Source organism: Aquila chrysaetos, chromosome 22 (assembly GCF_900496995.4).
Source record: "Aquila chrysaetos chrysaetos chromosome 22, bAquChr1.4, whole genome shotgun sequence".
NCBI classification, from domain to species: domain Eukaryota; kingdom Metazoa; phylum Chordata; class Aves; order Accipitriformes; family Accipitridae; genus Aquila; species Aquila chrysaetos.
This window is the reverse complement of record NC_044025.1, coordinates 3,622,348-3,644,490: the sequence shown is the minus strand read 5'-3', so window position 1 is coordinate 3,644,490 and position 22,143 is coordinate 3,622,348. Positions and strand designations below refer to the sequence as shown.

The 22,143-nt window shown below is 39.8% G+C and overlaps 1 protein-coding gene across 3 annotated transcripts in view; it reads left to right on the top strand.

Moving 5' to 3' along the window:
• The first annotated feature begins 4,191 nt into the window (after nt 1-4,191).
• RANBP17 (RAN binding protein 17) overlaps nt 4,192-22,143 on the top strand; it is a 164,465-nt gene continuing 146,513 nt past the window's right edge. For all 3 annotated transcript variants that reach the window (XM_041119320.1, XM_029997948.2, XM_041119321.1), the window contains exons 1-10: nt 4,192-4,289; nt 8,412-8,558; nt 9,537-9,627; nt 10,842-11,008; nt 14,458-14,523; nt 15,059-15,163; nt 17,885-18,050; nt 20,807-20,880; nt 21,327-21,446; nt 21,703-21,849. In XM_041119320.1, coding sequence (XP_040975254.1) covers nt 4,272-4,289; nt 8,412-8,558; nt 9,537-9,627; nt 10,842-11,008; nt 14,458-14,523; nt 15,059-15,163; nt 17,885-18,050; nt 20,807-20,880; nt 21,327-21,446; nt 21,703-21,849 — 1,101 coding nt within the window. In that variant the 5' untranslated portion in view covers nt 4,192-4,271. The remainder of the gene's footprint in view (nt 4,290-8,411; nt 8,559-9,536; nt 9,628-10,841; nt 11,009-14,457; nt 14,524-15,058; nt 15,164-17,884; nt 18,051-20,806; nt 20,881-21,326; nt 21,447-21,702; nt 21,850-22,143) is intronic.

The following is a 22,143-nucleotide window of genomic DNA, read 5'->3' as shown; positions in this document are numbered from 1 at the left end:
TAGCAGAACCCTATCAAATAGCAGTCTGTGAGTGTTTGGCCTGATGGACTATGTCTATTTAAAAAAAAGCTAACCTTCCCACAACAAAGGGTTCTAAATTAAATATATTGCATTTATCTCTGTATGCATTTTTAATATATTTTATATATATATATATTTAATAATTTGTTGTAACTTATCAGCCATTCCTTTCAGTAAGAAAGCTGCATTTTATGAAAAATCCCGATGTGATGCAAAAAAAAGAAGGAACACTCATACCCTGAACATTTGCTAGTTCTTTTTTGGGGGGGGACAGAAATGGCTGGTTTTGTTTATATGTTTTAATCAAGTCAGTTAAAATTAAATGAAAAAAGCATGGAGAAGATTCAGCCCTCTCTAAGCAGCGTGGCAAATGAATGGATCTAATTGTAAATGCATTGCCTGTAGCAACAGATCTATTCACATAATCCAAAGTAACAGCAAATTGAGGAAGTTAGTTTTATTCCACCTAGCAGAAAATGAGACAGACTTGAGCTGGAAACTGTATATTAATACTGCAGGGAGGTCTCAGTACTGCATCTTGTGAGGCAGACCTCACTCACAATTCCACTGAACACAGCAAGAATTTTGTTACCTTCCATGGAAGCAAGTCTGAATTTCACGGCACAACTTCTTCCTGTCGATGCCTGTCACACAAGCATCTTCACTGTGTCATTTCCCCCTCCCATGTAAAGATAAAGGAATTCTATAAAAGTTCCTAAATAAATTACACTCCTTAATGCAGCTTTGTCCTTTGGGCTAGGACTCTGACATGGTCTGGGGTAGTTTCACAACCTAACATTCTTATTTGCTGTGTTAAATCTCAGGAGTTTTGTCAGGTATTAGTCTAGGAATCCATTAATTCTTTAGCTAGACCAATTTTTTTCCCCTTAAAATAATCAGACTATAGTTGACAGAAATCGGATATAGAAATGCAATTGCCTGTGTCTCAGAGATTAAAATGATTCAACTGATGATTAAATAAGGTACAAATAGTCACATGGCTGCACTGAGCAGCTGAGCACACAGCTGAGCAAGTGCTCCCTGGCTACCTCATGGTACCAGCTTTCTGCTCTCAACGTCTGTCCATGCTCATCCGTTGACACAGAAAGGAGACCCAAGCCAGCGGGGAACACTCATTTCTGGCTAAGAAGAAACACACTTGCTCCAGACAAGCTGGAAACTGGCTCATTGCTGGAGAAGCCACAAGCTCTTGCTCACACTTGGCTACATATGCTGTCCATGGATTACGCTCAGCTCCTGAACTATTTAACTTATTAACCTCATTTCTGCATGTCTTTGCATAGCTTTGCGGCACAGCCTAGGCAATGGCCCGTCACCTGGAGCAGGATTCATAGTCATTGCTAGAGCTGCTCACAGGGTCAAGGTCTTTGAAGGATATGCAAGAGCTTCCTCTTACCTTTTTTGACCCATACTGGCAAGCTGCTTCTGGCTCTTTGGACAGTTTGCAATTGTATTGCATCAGAAAGTCTCCCAAATTTTCCTCATTAGAATTTACAGCTGACTTTTCTCATCCCCGAGTCACCATTTCACTCCCTATTCCTCAGTCCTGGGAATTCCTCTGTTTTGATCTGTCCTTTTGCTCTCCTTTTAAATCCTTTCTGTTCCCTTTCTTCTGTGTGTACCACCAGTCCTTTTATTCTGCTCCTGGTATGTTTTGTGACTTTTCCTTTCTTTTGGACTATGGCTATAGATAAATGATTCTATTTCTTCACAGGCTAAAGGATGAAAAATTGGGTTAAGGCATACGCCAGGACTGAGGCAGTCATTAGGGGACTGGGTAATCTGACCCAGCTTTTCAAGAACAATCCATTTGACTTTCAGAAGTGCCAGCCACTAGAGTCAAGTTGTGAAGCAGGAGAAGAAGAAACTCCATTTAAAACCATTTCCCATGTTAATTTTGCTTCATTCTCCAATAATTAATGAACGTATTTTGTAGAAAAGCATATGGTTCAGTGATGGTATCATCATTCAACTGTGATAGTTCATGTACAAAGAAATTACTCTTCCTGCCTCAATTAGATTGTCATAACTGTTTCTCAAACCTGCTGCTAGAAGGTGAATCCAGCTAGGAATATACCCAATTCATTTTTTCATTCCAGGTCTAAAGCAGCTTCCATTTCCAGAGGAACTCTACCAGTTTGGGCCTCTTTGGGGCTACCAGGCTTAACATGGAAATTTTTGCAATGTGGCCGCTGGAGCAGCAGGGAAACATGAATAATTTTACACCAACTGCTCAGGCCCTGTATCATCTGTTAACCAGAATAAAAATTACATGGACTTTTGATCACCGTGGTGTTCAGAGCAGGGGAGGTCAAAGCAAAAATTATTCCTACTGTGTTAAAACATCAAACAGCAGTATGCCCAACAAAAACGTCAAGCTTTTTGGGTGTGACATTCATAAATGCTGACGGCTGGCTATAGCAGCAGTCCTTGCTGCCACCCCTCCATCACACTTTATTTATTGTTACTTAATCTTCCTTCCTCCCCGTGCCACTGACTCCAGAAGTGTCTTGTGAAGCCTAAACTAACACGTTGTTGAGTTTTACCCTGGTGTCTGTTTGGCTCTACACTGTACACTACCACTGTTCACCTTTAGCAGGACAAGGAATACAGAGATGCTTTTCTTGCTTTGGTCTTTCTTAGGTTTCTTCATTAGTGACAAAATCTGGTTGCTCTCTGCTGGCATACGATGCAAAGTTGTACATGCACACAGTCTGTGCTAGGCTTTGTAACCCACGCCATACAACCTCACCAATTTCTGCCCAAGACAGCAGCTCACGTACCTACAGCGTCACCTTCTAGGAAAATGACCACTCTCGATGTAGTGACAGGGAAGGTACCATCCTTTGGTGCAAGTTATTCCAGCGGACAACTGCCAGCATTGCTTATTTCTGTTCTGAATTTGTTCAGCTTCAGTTTATAGTGGTTAGAATCAGTTACACCTTTTCCTCTGAAGTTAAGAAGCTGGGTGCATTAAAACAGGTTTTTCTCACGCAAACACTTGTAGACATTGTTCAAGTCGCTTTATGTCCTTAACTTGGATAACCTCTGTATTGACCTTCTTCTGTCTCTGATTTACATGGTGTGTTTTCCTCACTAACCCTGAATTATTCTTTTAACTCTAGACGGAGAATGTCTTGGATCAGACTCTGTCTTTGCAGCACTTGAACTTAAGAAGTAAACCAGCTATGTTAATCTAAGTGTTTGCTGTCGCAGACTCCACCTGTTATCTGTACCAGTGGTTTGCAAAAATGGGATTCATCTCATCCAACCGGAAACTGAGACAACTCTATTCTCTAATTTTAATTTCTTTGATCTTTTATAGGCACCTGTAGTGGGGGATTCCCCTTCTGGGATAACTGAGCAATCTGTCCCTGGACGCAGCTGTAACCACCAGAGCAGCATCTCTTTGGCTTTCCGGACTGAAGCAGCATTCTTGGGTTTTTCCACTCTCGGCAACCTTCCAGCACTTTCCAAAGCGGAATGAAACTCCCGGCTGCTGCCCTGGTCTGAAAACCGCCTCAGCACCACGGCTTTGGTTTGTATCTTTTAAGAAGCACAGACAGAGCAGCATCATGATGGCTTGGCCCGTGTTTATTGGCTATTGATTTATAAATGTAGGAAATTAACGCTCCATTGAGTTACATCCCTGCAGCTTGCGAATTGCTGTCTGTAAAATGGGAATATTCCTATAATCTCTCGTGGAATGTGTGACCTGAAGCTCCCAGGTTCACCGAGGAAAGCTTTCCTTTTGCTGCCGCTGTCACAATCCGAGAGTAAATTCTTCGGAAACTGTACCTCAACCTGCACTATGCAAGGCCCAACACAGGTTTACAGCAGCACTTAAATGCGGTTAACTACTGAAAACAGAGGAGAGACTCCTCCGCTCGGCTGCCGGCGCCAAGAGAGGAAGGAAAGCCCGCGAACGGCCACTCGCCGCGGGCCCTGCGGGGGCTTCACGGACAAAATGGCGGCTCCCGCCTCAGGCGGCCCCCTTGGGGAAAGGCGGGGGAGTGCCGAGCGGGACAAAGAGCAAGAGAAAGCCAGCCCATACAGAGAGCAAGAGGCCGACCACAGACTGGGAAACGACCGAGGCGGCCCGCACCAAAGGCCGAAAAACGGCGAGCCCGGCCCGCCCCTCGCAGCCGGCCGGCCCCGGCGCGGCGCGGCTCGGCACTGCCCCCTAGCCCCGGCCGGGCCCGCGGCCCCTCCCCGCGCCGCTCGGGAAGATGGCGCTGCGCGTCCAGGTCAGTGCACCCGGCGCGGCGCGGCCAGGCGGACCGGAGCGCAGCGCAGCGCAGCGGCGGGGGCCGTTGGGACCTGGCCTGGCCGTTGGGGCGCGACGGGCCGTGCGGGGTCCGCGGCCGCCATGGGGGCTGTCGTGGCGGCGGGCCGGGGAGCTCGGGAGAGCGCGGGGAGGGAGGCGCTGAGGTACGCGGGGGAGGGTGGGGGGGCGCGGGGGAGCCCGCGGGGCGGCGCGGGGCGGCTGCGGCCCCGCGGTGGCCGAGCGGGGGCAGGGGAGCTGCGGGCGCGGCGGTTCGCCCTGGCAGAGGGGCGAAAGGTGCCCGGCAGGCGCCCGGGGAGCGGCGGGCGGCGTTGGGGCGAGCGGGAGCTGGCGCGCTCGGTCGGAGCGCCGGACCGAGGTCGCGGTCTCGGGTGGGCTGTCGTCAGGCGGGAGCGCCGGGCCGGGCCGGGCCGGGCCGGTCGAGGGGTGATGCTGCTGGCCTCGCCGTGGGAGCCGGAGCGGTAGTGCCAGCGCGTCCGCGGGGCGCGGTGCCGGTACCTGCGGGGCTGGACGGTGGTGCCGGGCGGCCGGCCGGCCGGCCTGCGGCGGGTGGTCTTCCGCGCTGCCCATCGCACCGCATCGGCGTGGGTTCGCTTGGGACCCTCGCTGGGCTTGCGGCTCCGCCACGCCTGGGTGAGCTCGCCGCACCTGCTCTCCTGTTGCCGCTTCTTCCTGAAGGCACCGGTGGGCTCCCTGCTCTGCTTCGTCCCTGAGAAACAGAGGCGGCCCCTCTCCAGGACTCGTCCGAGATGAGCATCGCCCGCTGGCACGGGGTCTCAAACAACAGAGGAAGAAGGGGAGAGCGGGAAAAGGGCCTCGGAAGACGCTTGCCGAGGCGTTAAGGCATACTTTGGGAATCCCTCGCGGTTTCACTGGGTTGGTGGCAGCAGGCTTTGACAGTGTTAGAGAGGCCATTTTAGGCATTTATTTAAATACTTGGGTACCAGCCATGCTGCATGAAAGGACCACTAAAATATCTTTTGTTATCACCTCATATCCAAATGGCTTTTTTTCTTTTTTTTATTTTAAGACTGTGGCGTTTCAGCAGTTATGCCCATCCTATATAGAGCTGGTGGAACTTTCTTAGTAGAATGTTTTCAGTCAGAAAATGCTGATTAAAATCAAAATGTCTGTGGGAATTTGTAAGTGTCAGCAAAACTTTAATCGGGAACCTACCTGGTTTCCTGCCAGTTTGCTTGCCTCCTTGGCTGCCTGCCTGGTGGGTTGCTGTGGAGCTGGGCCCCCAGCACTTTTGGCCCTTGGTTCTTTCACTGGCTAGTAGGAGAGCTGCCAGGGACTTCTGAGAGCTGGAGAGGTGGGACCAGCAGTATCTGGAGAACTTTATTTAGAATATTCTTGAATATTGTGAAAGTGTGACAAGCAGAAAAAAATAAATAAACCGCAGTATCTAACATTTTTCATTAGGATGTGAATCTGTTTCTTGGAAAAAGTTATGCTTCTTTGTGATCAAAAAATGCTACTCCTTATACAGGCCTGTTTCTACTCCTGACTCAAAGCAGCCAGCATCTAACTGCTAGATCCTCTTCATTGACACTATTGTTGTTTTCTTAGGAATCGCCTTTCAGCTATTGGTAAGGGTTTGAGTAAAGGAGGTATCTGAAGGCATCAGTTTCACGTGTTTTGTCTCACAATAAAAAAGGAATTCTGGCAGTCTTCTGTTTTCTTGATGAAAATATGTATCCAATATAGAGAGCTAGTTTTTGACTTCTCATTGGTTTCTCCAAGTATTTTTTCTTAATAAGGTTAAACAACATCTCTATTGCTCAGCTGAGTTGCCATTGCACACGAGATGGTTGTATTTGCTGATTTCAGATTGTATTTTTTTGGTTTCACTCTCTAAATCAAGGAAAATCAGTATGTCTCCTTAGTATTACACATAAAATATAACCCAGAGGACATCTAGCAAGTTCCTTGGCAGTCTGAGAATTCTTAGTGATTTCTGCCCATACCTCCAGCCTACCAATAAGAAACTTTGTCATAACATTCTCCTGAGACCAAATGTATCCAGATAAAGCATTTCAAAGTGCTGCAGGTCATCAGTCTCAATATCCAATAAACCACCTTTTCTTTGAAGATTGTCATCTAGTTTTTGTTCAGGCTTGCTTTAAAAATTCCCTTGTTGTCCTTCAGATAAAATGCTTCACAGTTTTAACTTGTCAACAAGAAGTTAATTCTGATCCTTAGCCTAAACTTCTAAATTTTGGTGTAACCTTAACATATTAACACAGTGCGTATGTTCTTGAAATCCACTATCAATTCTTTGTGTATAAATTATTGCTTAGCCAGCTTATAAAGGGTTTGCTATTTTAATGCCTGTTAGTATAGAGATGATTTAGACCTTGGTGATTGGGCTGATGTCCCAGTTTTATTCTGGACTATATCAAACTTGTTGCACAGTTTGTCCAGATTTGAAAGTCAAATTTCAGATCAACTATAGGAGGGTCTTTAACTTTTGCTGGTTATGACATGATAATTTGGTTCATGCTTCTCAGGTTATATTGGAATTGTTCCATTATGGAAAGATGCATTGTAATTTATGTCCGAGGACTATCTTTGCTAGATGTCCTTATTCCCTAATTCTTTTACCCCAGTTATGCAGGTTTTGTGTTTTATTAGATTTTCGCTAACATGTATGCTTGCATTTTTTGAGTCTTACTTTTCACTTTAATTGGCATGGATCTTGCTTCATTTAAAATTGCATTACTGGGATTGTTACCTGTTCCTTATTTTTCCCCTGCTCTCTCTGAACATAGGGGGTGGAAAAACAAAAACAGAGCATGTCTCTGCTGAGCTCAGCCTTTGAGGTATTTGATCTGTTCATTCCAGAAGCAAATGTGCTATTTCTTAAAATTTCTCCAAAGGAACAAGAACATGGCTACTTTTTGACTGAAAATCAGGGACTCTTAAAACGTCATTATTACCAAAATTCAGAAGAAGCCGATCAGCGCCAGGGACTCCATATGCACAACAACAAGAAGGAAAAAAAAAAAAAGGGAAAAAGAAGATTTTTTTATTTTATTTTATTTATTTTTTGAATTATAAGAAGCATGTCTCTAGGAAATTACATGCTTTGATTGACAAAACCAAATGTACTTTGGTTGCCAAAGACACTGTTACTGTCTTGGATTTTTAAAAGGCATTTGAGCTACGGGATAAGTGATGCTAGATCGTGCGGAACCAAATCTTTTATTTCAAGTACTAAACATCTTTTTGGAAGGGCTGGTGAACAGGATTTTGACTCAAACTTTTAAATTAGGCTGGTCAAATACTGCGTATTCTCTTTTCCTCTTCTTTCTAGGCCATACTCAAGTCATGAAATTTTTGCTGGGTACCTTCTAATGACATGGCCAGTTCTTGATGAGAGTTATACAGGCTTTGGGAACCTGATGGCTGCTAAAACTTCTGTTTGTGTATTGATTCCAAAACACGCTAAAGGGTTCATCTCTTCTGTGAGACAGTGACTAGTAGATATAAATCGTATCCCTCACATAGGAGAGAGATATTCCCCACACACACCACCTTTACCAAAGAGAACTTTTTCAGCTTCTAAGTAGAGAGGAATTTTAGCTCTTCTGTTGCTACTATAGCTTCTGAATTGTCCCATCTTTCACTGATATTTGTATCAACAGATACAGACAATGCTAATTTTTTCCAGGTCTAGTAATTTAATGAGCAGGTACAGCTTTTAAAATGAAATCTGGCAGAAGTTTTCCAAGTAGTGTAGCTCAAACTGTTCACTGTTCTCTATCTTTTCATCTCTCTTTGGAAAAGCTATGGACCTCCCATCTGAAGACTCAGAAAAACAAATGGATTGAACCATATTAAAAAATACCTTGGTAGCTGAGAGAACAAGAAATGGCAACTTAATTTTCAGAGTTATTTTTGGCTTCTTGGCACAGAAAGCCTCCTATTTTTTTGCAATTTAAATGTGAATCAGCTGGAAAGCTTAGCATAGGTAATGGTTCATGTTACTGGTATAGTATCTAGGTTTATAAACACTTAAAGAAGGCTTATGTGGTTGAAAAGTCTTCATGGAAGTTTCAGTTGTGTTCTTTCCTAACAGAGTCTGGCAGAACTAGAAGTACTATGTAACCACCTATACGAAGGAACTGATCTAGCACAGCGAATGCAAGCTGAGAAGGTACTCTTGGAGCTTATTGATAGCCCAGAATGTCTTAGCCAATGCCAGCTTCTATTAGAACAAGGAACAGTAAGTATCTGAAAGATGTGTTATCCATAAATGTAATCATGCTCATGGAAGCCTACATAGGTTTCTCAGTTATGAGCCATTACCACGTCAGTACAATAAAGGCAAAATGCTTTTCTCTTTTTTAGTACATATTCTGTTTCAGAAATGATTGTAGAAGTTCTTTCATTTGGAGGTGATCTTTGTAGAAGTGACAATACCTTGCATTAGAGATGTCAGGGACAAAAAGGGAAAGCATCTTAGCTCTCGGTACTTTCAGAAGGGTTGTAATCAGGGGTTGTGTCATATGTGGAGCAGTGTCAGGACACAGTGTGGTATAACCTGGTGTTTGAACATCACCATGTTCTTGTTTCTAGCTATTAGCTACAATGAAAAAGAAAATTGTATTTAAAAAAAAAAATGCCTAAACCGCTTACCTCTTGTCTGTTAGTTTAAACCATTCCCCTATCATTACTCAGTTTCATTTATGGTGTTTAATTTCATGGTTAACTGTAGATAAAAGTGATAGGGGAGTTGATTCTTATTTGATAGTCCAAGCTGAGTCTACTTGCTGTCTTTTTCAAATAATTCAAAAAGAGAGAGAAAGAAGAGGAGGAAACACATTTAAAAATATCTTTAATCCAGGGCTGGACCCATGGTAATCATCTCATGGTTCTAAATTATCAAGTGATTTAAAAACAGGTTTCAAAACTAACAAACTCCACTGAATAGTGAAATTACTTTTAGATGAATGGTTTCCATCAAAAGGGATGATAGTTTTAGGTCTCCACTTGTTTATTAGTGCTTTGTAATTTGTGTTTATTTATAATGAAACAAAGATATTACTAAAATACATCTTTTATGAATTTTTGGTACACTTAACAAACGTAACGAAAACCTGATAACCAATCTGGTTTATTGATTATTTATCAGATTTTGACTTATTGTCCCTGCCTTTAATTAGCCTATTTTTGAATAATACCTTTTGATGTGTTTTTGTAGACGTCCTATGCTCAGCTTCTAGCAGCAACGTGCCTGTCTAAGCTTGTAAGCAGAGCATCTCCATTACCTGTCGAACAAAGGATTGACATTCGTAAGTAATGTTTGTTGTTAAAATTTTATTATATTAGTTGGATCTAAAACTTCATGTTAGCACAGTAACCATTCAGTGGATAGTCTGTCTTTTCTCTAGGTCTCCATTTACCAAGCCTGTTTTTCGTAAGGTAGTCGTTGTGAGAAAATGAATATAAAGGTGATTGTGAGATCTTTCATAATTTCTCTGCAATTAACTCACAAATAACATTACCTAGTTTCAAAATTAAAAAAAAAAGTTAGCTCAGATTAATTCATATTTTAAAAAAATACTCATTTTTTTCAAGATAGACTTGGTATTTATCCGACAAGATGCTGAAGAGATTTAGTTCATGTTTGTAAAGGATGAATGTTGCAGATATTGCTAGTATACCCGCCAGTCACTTGCATATAATACTGCTCATGGTCAGCTCTTAACATTTGTAAAAGTCATGCCAGGGCAGGTTCTTACTTGCAGGATTAAGATCCTACAAAATTTTCCTTTCTTTTTAGGATCTATGTTAAAGTCATTGTTCTATCCTAAAAGAGTAAGTACGTACTTGTTAGGTCTTTAATAGTGAAAGGCTTTGCACAAGGAGCGTTTGATTTGATTTAGATTTTTAGAAAATCTGCACTGTTGTATCAGTTCTGTGGATAGTAGTACTCTGAAATGCATGGCTGAGAATCCGCTTCTTCTGATAAAAGATTTCAATGTTCTTTTAGGTAAGAATTGAATCAACTTTTAATTTTATACTTTTCAACAGCTTATGAAACAGGTTAACTTCCTTCTATTCAGAGAGGAATTCTGCAGCTGTAATGTGCATTACCTAAAGGGATGTTCTAGATTGAATTGAGAACATTCAGTGGAGACTCTTGCCTGAAAAAACTTTTGTGTATCTTGAGTTGGCTAAGAGAGCTGCTATTGCATAGTGAAATAATCAGTGCCCAGTATATGGGACCATAATGAAAAATTACTCTGTTTTACCTGCCAGTGTTCTCTTAGTTCACAAACTGTTGTCATATGTGTCCTAGAATAATGATCATGTATGTAATGTGCTTTGTGTTATGAAATGTTTAGGTGTATTTAATGATTTAACATAACTTAAAGTTATTGTAGTAACCATAAGAATATAGTTTTTTTTAAAAAAGTCCATGCCTTAAGTTTCTATTAGAACCATTTAATTAATTTTCTTTACAGAAGACTTGTGTTGCTGATTTTAAAATGCTTCTTTACAGGAAATTACATTCTGAACTACGTAGCATCTCAACCCAAACTGGCTCCTTTTGTCATCCAAGCTCTTGTTCAAGTCATTGCTAAAATTACAAAATTAGGATGGTTTGAGGTCCTAAAAGATCAGCTCATCTTCAGAGACATTATTGCTGATGTAAAAAAATTTTTGCAGGTAGGAAACAATCGTTCACTTCTGCCATTTTTTTCTGTTTGGACCTCTTCATTTTTAGTGATTGGTGTGTTGTGTCATTTAGTTGTTATACACTTGGGTAGAAAAAGTGTCAAGAGCATTGCTTAAAGCAGATCAACCCTACAATGAAGAGCCAGGCCGGGTTTGATACTTGTGCAAGGTTGTGGGTTTCGATGCCCCACAGTATTCATAGCGGTCATGTTTTTTTGTTGGTTTTCTTTTTCCAAAGCACTTTTTCACAGTGTGGTTGTAAAATGTCAGCCCTTGTTGTCAAGCCATTCTATTTAATGCCTTAATTTTTTTCAGCTGATGTGGAGATACATTTCTGATAGTGTTAGCTCCAGTTACCTGGTTAGAAACACTGGTACTGCACCATCTGAAGAGTAAGACTGTCAAAAGCTTTGAAGCATGAGTCTGATTGTGATTCTTGTAATAATGACCACTAAAATTGTGCTGAACTGTTCAGTTCTAGAACTAGTTCAAATGTATTTTTTCAAGTGCCTGTCATGGATGGTTGATCAAAAAGGTGCCTTTATAAACTATTTGTTGGAGTGTTCACTGTAGGGGTCTTATTTTGTTGCTTTTCTGGATAAGTAGTCGGACTTTACCTGCACTTTTATTTTTAGAACAAATCACAGATACTCCTGCTTCTGCAGTTACTGAGAAAAGCTTGCATAAAGCTAGAACTGTGGTACACAAAATTGCAAGACACTGTATATATTTGTTATGTGGTTGTGGTCCTTGTTTGCCCCATTCCTTTTTCACTTTATGAGAAATTGATGATTCATATTTGTGTGCATGGGTACTTAGATACCTGCATATATGTTTGTTCTCTCTACATAAATGTAAAGAGGAGAGAAAGAAAAAAAAAAAAGACATTCTGTCTCTACTAGGATTATGGTGTACAATATAGGGAGATAGGTAATAAATGTAGAATGTTTTTATAACTTTACCTATTTTAGCATATGCATTTAAATCTAACATATCACAAAACTTATGCATTCTAAGTAGGGATATGGGGAAGTTTGGGAGGAAAGATCACTCATTTTCCCTCTCCAGTAATTGGATGAGGCAGGAGTGTTCTTGTTTTACATTTCCTTCCACATTATTTCCTGTTCCCCCACTGCATTGGTCACTGTCACAAAGAAGATGTGTTACAGGATAGAGAGGTGATCTTGGAACATAGTATTTGAAAATTGGAAATAATTTCTGCTAATGTCAGAGTGCAGTCATTCATTATGAACTGCTCACTATGCAAATTTACATGTCAAATCTAGAGAAAGTACTGTCAGACACAGTGGCTAAAGATACAGAATATAGAGCATCTTCTGTGAAGTAAGTTTGGAGAAAGTGATTGGATGTCATGGGTTATTAGCCAGACTTGGTTATTTCATACATTTAACATGTATAAAAAGGTTCTTAAAAAGTTTTCTGGGAGATGGCTAATCTGTTTTAAAAATTAATACAGATTAATCTTTCTGAGTGTCTATGTGAATGTAAAGCCTAGTACTTATTTTGAGAAAAAATAATCAGAAAATTTAAGCTATTTGGAGATTTACTTCCAAAATGATCCATTATGTGTGTACGTGTTGGTGATCCTGGCAACTCAGCAAGAAAATATGAAGTTAACAGTTTGTGTTTCTTGCCCATGAGTTTCTCATTTGTTTTTCAGTCTTACTTTGTTTATAATATTGTTCAAGTTAATGTACTTTTTGAGTTACATTGGGAATGTCTAATAAAAGATAAGTTGCAATATTCTGTTTATTAAAAACAAACTCAAGTATACTTCTCCACCATTTTGCAGTTATTTTTATGAATGTACTGTAATTGGATTTTGCATTTATTATTAAAATTATTGCAGTGTGACTCTTCAGTGTGTAGCTCATTAAAAATAGAGATTTAAATACAAAATTTAGCTTCTTAAGAGATTTCTTTAGTTAAATTAAGAATTCCTGTAGAAAAGAAAATGAAGCCATAGATCTATTAGTGAATTTAATTTTAGATAAAAATTGAAAAAATAATCCCTAAACAATACTAATATATGTTAATAATTAGCATATGGTAGTTTCAAATACATCTGCATTAGCATTCCAGATTGAAGTTCATCCAGTGTGAATTTGAGTGTGATTTAATATAGAAAAAGGGATTAGCAGCTAGGTCTGCAGTTCTGTTCCCAGCTCCTTCGTAATTTACCACACAGCTTTTCACACCTGTGAAAAAGGGGTGGTTGCATTTTCTGTTTTTGCAGGTTTGTGTGATCTAAGGAACATTCATACAGACTAATTTAAGAATTTAAAATGTAAGAGAAAGTTGTGTTCAAGTTACAGTATAGGATGTTTAATCTTACTGAATGCAGATAGGGCAGCAATATAAATTTTTCCTGAGAGTTCTCTGAAATTTTCTCTTCTGATTTGCTTTGGTGCAACTAATAATACAAAATAGTTGACAGTGAAAAGTTAGGCCCCTTGGTAAGTAGCCAGATTCTTTATTAGTTGAACTTTGGGTGATCTTCAGAGTTGCAAAAATGAGTGCGGTTGTGACAAATACCAGGAAAATTTTGGCAAGGATGGCATTGCTTTTTGGACACCAGCAGAGCCGAAGCTGCAAACTGCAGCTGTGAAAGTAGGCGTAGAGATCTTCCCCCTGACTCAATGGCAAGGCCTAATTGCAGTTGATTTTAATTGTTTTTAACAAAGCAGATTTCATTTTTCTATAAATGCTTTGTAGTAGCTCAGTGAAGACAGCTAAATTTTATTAATTAAATGCAAAATTCTGCATTGTATCTAAATTTCAAAACATTCCAAGGAGTTTAAATACTGATGATCAAATCGCACCCTCAGATGCAAATGTTTGACGCCTACTTCCTCAATTCCTAGTCACAAGTTGTCAGAGATGGAATATATCGTTCAATTCAAACCAATGCTTTGTATACTACTGTGGAGGGAAGAGAATTAGTTTTTTTGATAGGTAGCATTTCAAAACTATTTTCTTTTCTGAGAGTGCCCTGTGATCTTTTTCATTCATGCATAGCGGAATGTTTTTTTTGATGGTTTGAATTCCATGCAGCTTGCCTTAACAGTTCTAGAATAGTGAACAGACCTTTGAGAAATGTGTAATAGTGAATTTCCAGATTGCGGTTACTTAGAGTCTATTTTCAGATGGGTTTTTGTTTATCGCATGATTCTTAACATTTATGATGAGGTTTGGGGTTTTTTTCAGAGCTAATTAGGGAGTTTGAAGGTCTAGTTCTATTAATGTTGATAGAATTTGGCATGAAAGCCTTCTAAACAGCTTAGGATACCTCAGCCTAAGAAATCTTCTTGATTCTAGAAATGCTGGAAAATACTGAATACAACCTGATTCTAGACATTTTGGAAAATACTGACTACAAGCTGTGATGTTTGAGCAATCCTATCTGTTTCTTTCTGTAGGGCACTGTGGACCATTATATAATAGGAGTAATGATTCTCTCAGAACTGACTCAGGAAATGAATCTAGTAAGCATGTTTGTTTTTTTTTCCTTCTGTAAGGGATGTATGTATTGCTGATAAAACAGTGTGTTAAATGTTTCTGCCCTTCATAGAAATGGTTGGAGAAACATTTCTTAAGCATGAAGAGATGAACACACTTTCCTTCCCCCACCAAAATGTATAAAGAGACAATAAATTCTTTGTGCAGGGACCCTACCTGTACCAGATACGTACCATATCTGATACGGGGTAAAGTTTCTCTCATCACAGTCACTAAAACTAGTGAAGCAAAGTGAATGATCAACTTTTTCAATTGTATTTCTGCTAATGATTTTCTTTTGCCTACATCTTAACCTGAGGAAGTGCCTCAGACCTTTCCATCCAGAAAGAGAGACAACCTTGAAGGGAAAAAAGGAGGTGCTTCAAAAATTGTCAAGATCTATATTTGGTGCTGGACCATAATTTTAATTTCTAGTGTCAAATAATTAATCTGCCAGATATACCTGTCATCTAGTTTTAACAAAGAAGGGAGCATTGTTTATTTTGTCCTGACTTTTCTTAGGTGGATTATTCAAGACCTTCAGCAAAACATCGTAAAATAGCTACCTCATTCCGTGACACCTCTCTAAAGGAGATACTGATGCTTGCATGCTCTCTTTTGAAGGAGGTGAGGCTCTTTATAATTGAACCTAAATTGTTAACATCATAGTTGTCCCACTTTGAGTCCTTAATATTTTCTGAGTTGATGAATTCTGTACTTAAATGGATTACATGACGCCGAATTAAGCTCAAGTGACCAAAAAAACGTTCAGAGACAAAAATGACAATCTTCCTCTGTGTCTCTCTTGCTGTCTCTCAGTCTTTATCTCTGTTCCATCTCTCTCTATATCTTACTGTAAAGGATGAACTATCTAAATTCTGAGCTTGTCTTCTTTTTTGATGTTTTTCTTAATTTAATTGTGTCTCAGTTTTGCTGGGCCTAGCATCTCAGTATTTGCTAAAAGAATTATGTATTAAACTAGGAGTGACCAAGAAGGAGGACAAATTCTCTATATTGTGGTATGACAGTGCAGTCAAATCTGGCCAAGGTGTTTTTCACTGGTTCCCTTATCCTCTCTGTAACGTTTTGGGGTAATTCAGGCTGCAGCCTCTTAAGAGCCTTGACAGGAGGTGGTGAAGAACAGCACGCTGTAAACTGGGTCTCTCAGGACCTTGTAGGTTGAACTGAGATCAAAGCTGGAATTTACACTTTCCATTTTGTGCTGATCAAGGCCTTCCATAGCAGTGCAAGTGGCACCATGACATACCATTCTACTTCTCTTAAGCTCAAGCAACTCTCTGCTTTTGAGAGCAGGTTGTTTTTTAAATGTTGCCTGATTTCTATTTTGACTTATTTGGGAGTGCTGGTTTATTCAGTTTTTTTGAAAACCAGATGAATTAGGTGTTGAAATTTGGACACAGGCATTTAAGCTAAGAATTTAAACACAGATGCCATCACAGTGGGTCAGTAGATCACGGTAGCAATTGCTTTTTGGCTAAAGGTATATTTCTCAAGGTTGAGATATGTGATTGAGATACTGCTGTAAAAAACAAGATAAACTGTGTTAGCTTAAATTTCTTTCACAGTATGTTTTCAGTCTAACTAGCATGTTTTAGCTTACATTTGCAGTAAGTTTAAAGGGCACACGTGGTCAGCTAGCAGTGCTCAGCTAACAGGCAGTATTTTTTTTTAATATATAGAGCAATTAAATAATGTGTAGGCCCTCACCTCTGAAGAGGGAATCCTCTGCTAATGTGCACAGGATGTTTTAAATCAGTGTTGGAATTGCATATTAATGGAGAAACCATGTATATTTTAAAAGAAGAATTGGATATTTTTGGAAGAATCTTCTTAGGTATAGCAAACCCCATTACACATCAAAACAATAAATGCATGTGTGAGAACTTGTATCTTGCGGCAGCCACTTCCTAGCTCTCTTCAAGTTCAGCTGGTCTACGGGTACTTTTTTAGTCTCTCATATGTTGAAAGGTTTGTCTGAGTGATATCACACAGATTTCCAGACAGAAATATAAGAAAATTATAATTAGTATCTTTGTAATGCCAACTTTAGTATAGGGAGCTGGTTTTAGAAATATTTTAGTGTCTATAATATATTGAAAAATACACTTAACTAACAAATGTGGAATCGCTAAAATAATTCCAAGAGTTTAAAAGTTACAGAGAGGATTGGTGGCAAAACAGATTGTGTTTATACAAGACATACAGAAATTCAACGTTGATTTCAAAGCCAAATTCATCATTCAGTGTCAATTCTAATGTGGTGCAACAGTTTATTATCAAGTTAATGAGGTATCTGATGATATACAGTTGATTTTAATTCCTATCATCTGAATTTAAAAACTTTTTGTTAATGAACTTGAGAGATGTGACTTTATATAAGGGACAGATGAACTAGATAAAGTTGTTGCATTTCCATTTATTTCATTGTTTTTCTAGACAAAATTTTGTCAGTTTTTAATGTTCACAAACTGCATCGGTGACTAATGAATTTGAGGTTTGTTTTCAGTGCCTTTATATTGTGCGTGTAATCTTGAGGTAGTAATTTCTTTAAGATAAAATGTTATTTAAATTATTATAATTACAGAAGGGGATTGATAAAATGTGTTCTTACTCACAGTATGTTGAGTGTAGACTTCCAAATCCCAACAGTTTGTTTTGCTTACAAAGTACCTTTTTATTCTGACACTACAGGGGTTATAAATCAGTAGAGACACACTGACAGCTGTATTTATACAGGTGTTGTAAATAGCTACATTCAGATTACAGACTGTTTCATTTCATTGTTTTTTAATGCCAGGTTTTTCTAGACTTGCCAAAGGAACAGTCTTTGAGTATGCATACTGTGAAACTCATACTGTTTAGCAGCCTGGACATCAAACTGAAAATAGCCAATTGTTGAGATATTTTTTACCCATATGATGTATATGACGTATATTCCAAAAGTAACTGAAAGAGAAAAACATCAAACCTTACAGTTTAATTTTTGCAGTGAACGTTAGCACTGTTTTAACAAACAATATCAGTGACATGTTGAGTTTCACCTAGGAGTATTTTATGCAAAAGGAGTATTTCACCAGGCTTTTAAAAATTATTTATAACTCTGGGAGCTTTAGCTTGACATGGAAGAGGTCTCTGAGGTGGTAATAATGATTTTCCCCTTGCCTTTAAGGAAAGACTACCTTTTATTGTTGAAGGATTTATTTTTCTCTTGGTACGTGTTCTCTTGCTTTGAACTTTGCAGTTTTATATCCATACATTTTCCTTTTCAAAATTGTTTTTAAAGCATGTTCTGTGCAGGTGACCTGACAAGATTTCTTTTCTCCTTAGCTCTTGGCAAAACCTTTAACCCTTCAGGACCAACAGCAACAGAGTCTAGCAATGCAACTTTTGAAGCTTGTACTAAACTGTCTTAATTTTGATTTCATTGGAAATTCAGCTGATGAATCTGCAGATGACCTATGCACTGTGCAGATTCCAACAAACTGGAGAACAAGTAAGAAAGGCTCATAAGTGTTAGCAGTCTGAAGTCTATACCCGGTGGATTGTGTAACTTCTTTTGTCACAATACTTGCATATATAAAATAATTTTTCATGTGGAGTAGAGTTTTTTGCTTGTGAGTTATTGATAAACCTCTTCTGCTATTTCTCTCGCACTTTTGCTATTGTTATTTTTACAGATAGAAATAATAAATGTAGTCTGTAACATAGATATTCACAGTAAATCAAATTATTCCAATTAGACACTGAATACTATTCTAATTCCTGGCATATGAACACCTTGAAGACGTACAGCATTTGTAGCATGTCTGTTTTCTCTTGTCTTCTTCCGGATGAAAAAAACATGTGAAATTTTTATTTAGTGTGCTTTTTTGCTATAGTATGTGAGCTTGTTAATGAAGGCAGCAGAAGGGTTGTATATTGGCTCTTAGACTCTAGAGGTTTGACTTCCTGGGCTTATACAGTGCAGATGGCAGTCTAGTATAAATGTGTCTGTGGTGGGTTGACCCTGGCAGAATGCCAGGTGCCCACCAAAGCCACTGTAGAACTCCCCTCCTCAGCTGGACAGGGGAGAGAAGAATATAATGAAAAGCTCATGGGTCGAGGTAAGGACAGGGAGAGATCACTCGCTAATTACCATCATGGGCAAAACAGACTCAACTTGGGGAAAATTAGTTTAATTTGTTACCACTCAGGTCAGAGTAGGATAACGAGAAATAAATCAAATCTTAGAAACACCTTCACCCCACCCCTGCCTTCTTCCCAGGCTTAACTTTTCTCCCGATTTTCTCTACCTCCTTCGCCCCCAGCAGCACGGTGGGATGGGGAACAGGGTTTACGGTCAGTGCATCACATGTTGTTTCTGCTGCTTCTTCCTCCTCAGGGGCAGGACTCCTCACACTCTTCCCCTGCTCCCACGTGGGGTCCCTCCCATGGGAGACGGTCCTCCACGAACTTCTCCAACGTGGGTCCTTCCCACGGGCTGCAGTTCTTCATGAACTGCTCCAGCGTGGGTCCCTTCCATAGGCTGCAGTCCTTCAGGCACAGACTGCTCCAATGTGGTCCCCCGTGGGGTCACAAGTCCTGACAGAAAACCTGCTCCGTGGGCTCCTCTCTCCACAGATCCGCAGGTCCTGCCAGGAGCCTGCTCCAGCGTGGGCTTCCCACGGGGTCACAGCCTCCTTCGCGCATCCCCCTGCTCCCCCGTGGACCTCCCTGGGCTGCAGGGGGACAGCCTGCCTCACCATGGTCTTCCCCACGGGCTGCAGGGGAATCTCTGCTCCGGCACCTGGCGCATCTCCTCCCCTCCTTCTTCACTGACCTGGGGGTCTGCAGGGCTGTTTCTCTCACATATTCTCCCATTGCTGCAATTCAGCAAGTTTTTTTTCCCCTTCTTAAGTACATTCTCCCAGAGGCGCTACCACTGTCACTGATGGACTCAGCCTTGGCCGGTGGTGGGTCCGTCTCGGAGCCGGCTGGCATTGGCTCTGTCGGACACAGGGGAAGCTTCCAGCAGCTTCTCACTGAAGCCACCCCTGTAACCCCCCCGCTACCAAAACCTTGCCACACAAACCCATATAGTGTCCAAGCTGGCTTTAATGAAATTACCTTGGGTAATTCACACAGTTTAGCACTAGCAGCATGGAGCTTCTTGTAGGCTAATTTATCCTGCTTCTCGGCAAAATAAATGAGCCTGACTGGAAGTCTGTTCTGTCTAGCTAAAGCAGCTACACAGTTTCCCATACATAAGATGGGAGGTTTAAATCTGGCTTACCTGTACAGCATGACAGTTTAGTGTTTGATACTCCTCCTTATTTCAACAATACTATTCTTGATCAGTTTCCATGCTTAACGCCATTCCTTCTCCATTAATGTACAGTAGCCTCTAATGGCAGTGTGAGGGATGAAGAGCAATAATATATGGCAAGCAGGGGAATACTGACAAAAGGCTGAATTTGGGCAAGTGACAGTAATTTCACAAGGCACCGTAGGAAGGAGAAGGGGATAGGTTTTCCCAAGATTTTAGTTCAGATATTTTAAATTGTCCGTGGAGGGATCTCCCTGTAGTCATTAAACACAGAGAGTGCCTAAGGAAATTAACCTTTGTTATGTGATGCTTTATTTTACACAAGTCTTCATATAAAATAATACTTATAAATGAAGCAACTTTGAAATGTTACTTTATTTGTGGGATTACTTAACTGTGAATTATTGGTGAACTTTTTCTAGCCTGTCGTTATCCCTTCATAAAATAGGGTAATGTTATAGTTCATTTGATGTGATTCTACAGTGAATTGGTAACTCGGTGTTTAAAGTATTTTTTTCCGTTTCTAGACTTCAGGATAGCCTGTGGAACTTTTGTTAAAAACTGTCCTTTGTTTAAATACAGACTAAACTAATCCTTACTATCTGGAACCTGTCTTGTCTTAGTGTACTACTGTAGTAACCTGAAGAAATCAGTTTACGTACATCTATTACAGAACAGCGTTCTGTAAGCAACTGACTATTGCATCATCCGCAGTTTAAGGGAAGTATTCTTTATGAGCTATAGGATAGATTAAATGGGATAAAAAGAGAATAGTGCTTTGTTTAATGTTGTATAATTAACTGATTAATGCATCTATTCATAGTTTATTCTCAACTACAGTGATATCTCTCTTACTGTTTTTGTTAAGAAGAAGATGATTCTATTAAAATGAAGATAATTATTGCTTGTAGAGAGTGATAAAACCAACTTATCTTTTTCCGTAGTCTTCCTGGAGCCAGAGACCTTGGACCTGTTTTTTGATTTGTATCATTCCCTTCCACCAATGCTGTCTCAGTTAGTAAGTGACATGTAGTGATTTACAGTCAAGTAATTACGGAGAATAGTCTTTTTACATCTATACTTTGCCAAAAGACCCTGTTTTATTTTGTGCATTAGCATGTTATGAGTCCCCTGGCTCAGTGCCCAGTCACAGTGTCTTTTCTTTGAACTTCAGCCCCAGTTTTCGTTTCTGAATCTGAAAGCATTCAGACCGTTCCTCCCCCAATTCAGCACTACTCAGCCACATACAAAACATCCACCCAATTATTTTGATGAAGTCAGAAGCTGTTGTAAAAGGGAATTTTAAAACTGAGCCATATTGATTGCGTTCAATGATCATATAGACATTGCTGCAAAAATAATCTTCAGCCACAGAATGTACTACAGACAGCAGTAGATTAAGAGATGATTATTCTGGAAGTTTAATTTTTTTTTAATCTTATAGTATTTTTTTTTATTCTTCAGGCACTTTCTTGTTTAGTTCAGTTTGCTTCTACAAGGAGATCTTTATTCAGCAATCCAGAACGTGCCAAATATCTTGGTAATCTAATCAAAGGAGTGAAACAAATACTTGAAAATCCACAGGTATCTCTTTATTTTTTATTTCATTTATTTGAAATGCTAAAAGAACTGTGGATTTGGTTTTCCAGTTACAGTCTTCATTAATCTACTGAATCTATTAAAACGACTTTCAGCCGGACATCTGTTTGCTTTGATTTTCTATTCAGAACAAAGCAAAACCCCTATGCAAATAAAATCATCACCCAATTAGCAATAGTGCACATAAAATTTCTATTAGACTAAGCTGTTAACTTTTAAAAATTTGCTTCTTCAAATTTAGGGTTTATCTGATCCGGGTAATTACCATGAATTCTGTCGGTTTTTGGCTCGGCTAAAGACAAACTATCAACTAGGAGAGCTAGTAATGGTGAAAGATTACCCAGAAGTCATCCAACTTATAGCAAATTTTACTATTACTAGCCTACAGGTAAGAATATATACAGAAGTGTTCTCTTTTCTTCAACTCTTGAATGACAGAGAGGGCTGATCCTGGTTCTCTGTGTTGGTGTTTTTTGAGGAGGTGGTGAGGCTTGTCTTTATGTAAAAATATATTTTGTCAGTGATGTAACTCAGATTTCTAAACGTTCTGGAACTGGTTCCCACTCTTAGGAAGTTTTGTAATGGGAGCAGATTTAAAGAAGAAAATGACAACTGAAGTAGGAGAGATATGGATGTTAATTCTCCAGCCTTAGTTCTCACCCTCAAAAAAAAAAAAAAAAAA